The sequence below is a fragment of the Schistocerca americana genome, chromosome X (assembly GCF_021461395.2).
Source record: "Schistocerca americana isolate TAMUIC-IGC-003095 chromosome X, iqSchAmer2.1, whole genome shotgun sequence".
Lineage (NCBI taxonomy): Eukaryota > Metazoa > Arthropoda > Insecta > Orthoptera > Acrididae > Schistocerca > Schistocerca americana.
The window spans coordinates 665,324,411-665,326,746 of record NC_060130.1 but is presented as its reverse complement, the minus strand read 5'-3'; the positions used below and the strand labels follow the sequence as shown (position 1 = coordinate 665,326,746).

The window sequence follows — 2,336 nt, the reverse complement described above, 5'->3', positions numbered from 1 at the left end:
CCACTGACACTCCGCTCACAGTGAAGTGAACGATCAGTGATGGATATTGTAGTTCCTGTAGAGGAGTCAGGATCTACAGGAGGGAATAGTACCTGAGGTATTTTGGTAAACCTGGAAGACGACTCTTGGGAACCCTCCCAACATACCCATTTGCAGCAGATTCCACTCATTTGACAGTATCCACTCAAGAGAATCCTCTCATTTTTGGATCTATAGAACGAAAACTGGATCTTATCTAATCTCTAATCTATGGGCGTCAGCTGTCTCATCCCATGGGCAAGAACAGCATTGACAGTGGGGCTGCATCGTGGCTGGTTCAAAGTTTTATGGAACAGGAAACAAATAACGTTAAAAGACGCTTTGTGATTCTTATTTTAATTTCTGAACTTGTTAAGCTAAACTTATTACCATACCATTTCCCTTAAGAACAGAGGCGTTTAGTATACAAAAAGAGATTTCATGAATCCTTTTTAAGCTCAAAAATAGGGTTAATTTACGATAAATGCAGACTCTATACACTCCTACTGAAATAGACAATACGTCAAGACACATGTACTAGTTTTGATACAATCAAAATATTTTAAATGTTTCTTCTAGTTTTTGGACTCAAAAAAGTTTTCGAGGCGAATTTATCTGACTCACATGATTGTCCTCGGACACAAAGAAAATACCGGTATTCAGCTTATATATCAAATGTAAATAAATAAACGTGCGAATTGTACGGATTTTGCACTAAGCTGGGTCTCGCCTTTCGTGTCAAAGACGAGCACTGCAGCGTATATGCGGGGTTCTCACAAAAACGACGTAAAATATGAATGTAACTTTGAGCTACATAGCGCAAAAACGACGTAAAAGGTAGTAGTAGTAGTAGCATTATTCATCCGTAGATCTCTTTTTACAAGGATATAGGACATGTCGATATATCGTTGAGCTACGCTGCGCAGTATCTGCATTCTGCAGTCATCTATGGCTGTATTGAATTTTGGGGGTTAAGTTTCAGAGGGAGTGTCGATGTGCAGGGGGATGTAACGAGTAGAAGAATTTCACGAAATTTTCAACTAAATTTATAGAATGGCTGGAGAAGTGGAAAGCGCTAGACAGGCAACACCTGGTGGCGACACTATTTTTGGCAAAATATTAAGAAAAGAAATTCCGTGCAATTTCATTTATGAAGATGACCAGGTAGGATGATCAGCATTTAGTTTTCTTGTCTGCCACGGAAAAAGGGGTTAATGATATAAGCTTATGATTTCTTTTTCAGTGTGTTGCCTTTCAGGATATTAATCCACAGGCACCTACGCACTTTCTAGTTATTCCACGTAAACCAATACAAAGGCTTTCCGAATCGAGTGATAGTGATGAACAGGTAATATACATATGCTGTTCAGTAAAGGTAGCCGATTGTTCTGTCACCGATCTTACACCTTTTACTGTGCTAATGTTCACTGGATTTGATAAGTGATATATTTTGGTTGTAGCTCGCTGTTGCGGCGAGATGTTTAGTGTGCTATAAAGAAACTTCGACTCTCTTTCAGTTGCTCGGCCACCTCATGAGCACTGCAGCGAAGGTAGCCAAGCAGCAGGGACTGAAAAATGGCTTTAGGCTAGTGGTGAATGATGGACCAGATGGATGTCAGTCTGTTTACCACCTGCATATACATATTCTTGGAGGTCGTCAGATGGGATGGCCACCAGGTTAATTTCTTGAACATACACCACCTGCACACAATGTATTGCAGTTGCTGAATATTAAACTTATGTACGCATATTGAAAATAAAATATTTGGCATTTAATTGTGCTGTGTTGGTAGCTTTGGTTTGCGGTATTACTTTCACATGTTTGTTGCCATAGAACTTGTCAGAAGAGATACTTTTAATATCTGTTAACAGGACTGTCATAATATTGGGTGGTGTAGGCTTTTTTTAAAAAAACCTATACTGTAGTGCAGTGTCCTAGCACTGCCATTTTCTGCTGGTTGTTTGTGTTATTTTTTTACCAAACAGTTTGTCACATTTAAAGGAGGTATTACTTGGATGAAGTAACTGTAGATGATTAACAGATATGGGCCATCTACAGTGATTTTCTTAGGATACTATGGCATGGACCTTGACAACATGATTTCGGGTTTGGTGGCTGTTGCAGCCGTACTACACAATTTACAACTTTTGGTTGGGCACAGAATCTTTATTCTGTATTTTTCACTAATGGCTCATACTCTCGATTAGTCAATGATACCTTTTCTGTGACATTGGGTTCAATGAGTCAGCTAATAATTGAGCAGTTGTTAAAGAAGAGAACAAAATTAGATGAACAGTTCTGGACATGAAGGAACAAT

The 2,336-nt window shown here is 39.0% G+C and overlaps 1 protein-coding gene across 1 annotated transcript; it reads left to right on the top strand.

Moving 5' to 3' along the window:
* The first annotated feature begins 959 nt into the window (after positions 1-959).
* Positions 960-1,794, top strand: LOC124555754 (adenosine 5'-monophosphoramidase HINT1). Its single transcript, XM_047129777.1, has 3 exons — positions 960-1,182; positions 1,262-1,366; positions 1,536-1,794. Exons 1-3 carry the CDS (start codon positions 1,072-1,074, stop codon positions 1,698-1,700), a joined length of 381 nt encoding a protein of 126 aa, XP_046985733.1. The 5' UTR covers positions 960-1,071; the 3' UTR covers positions 1,701-1,794.
* Positions 1,795-2,336: the final 542 nt, after the last annotated feature.

Excerpts from the sequence above, each read along its gene's own strand:
- LOC124555754 (XM_047129777.1), top strand. The coding sequence starts at position 1,072 with ATGGCTGGAGAAGTGGAAAGCGCTAGACAGGCAACACCTGGTGGCGAC. Across the intron at positions 1,183-1,261 it reads TCATTTATGAAGATGACCAG|TGTGTTGCCTTTCAGGATAT; the intron begins GTAGGATGATCA and ends TTTCTTTTTCAG. Across the intron at positions 1,367-1,535 it reads CGAGTGATAGTGATGAACAG|TTGCTCGGCCACCTCATGAG; the intron begins GTAATATACATA and ends ACTCTCTTTCAG.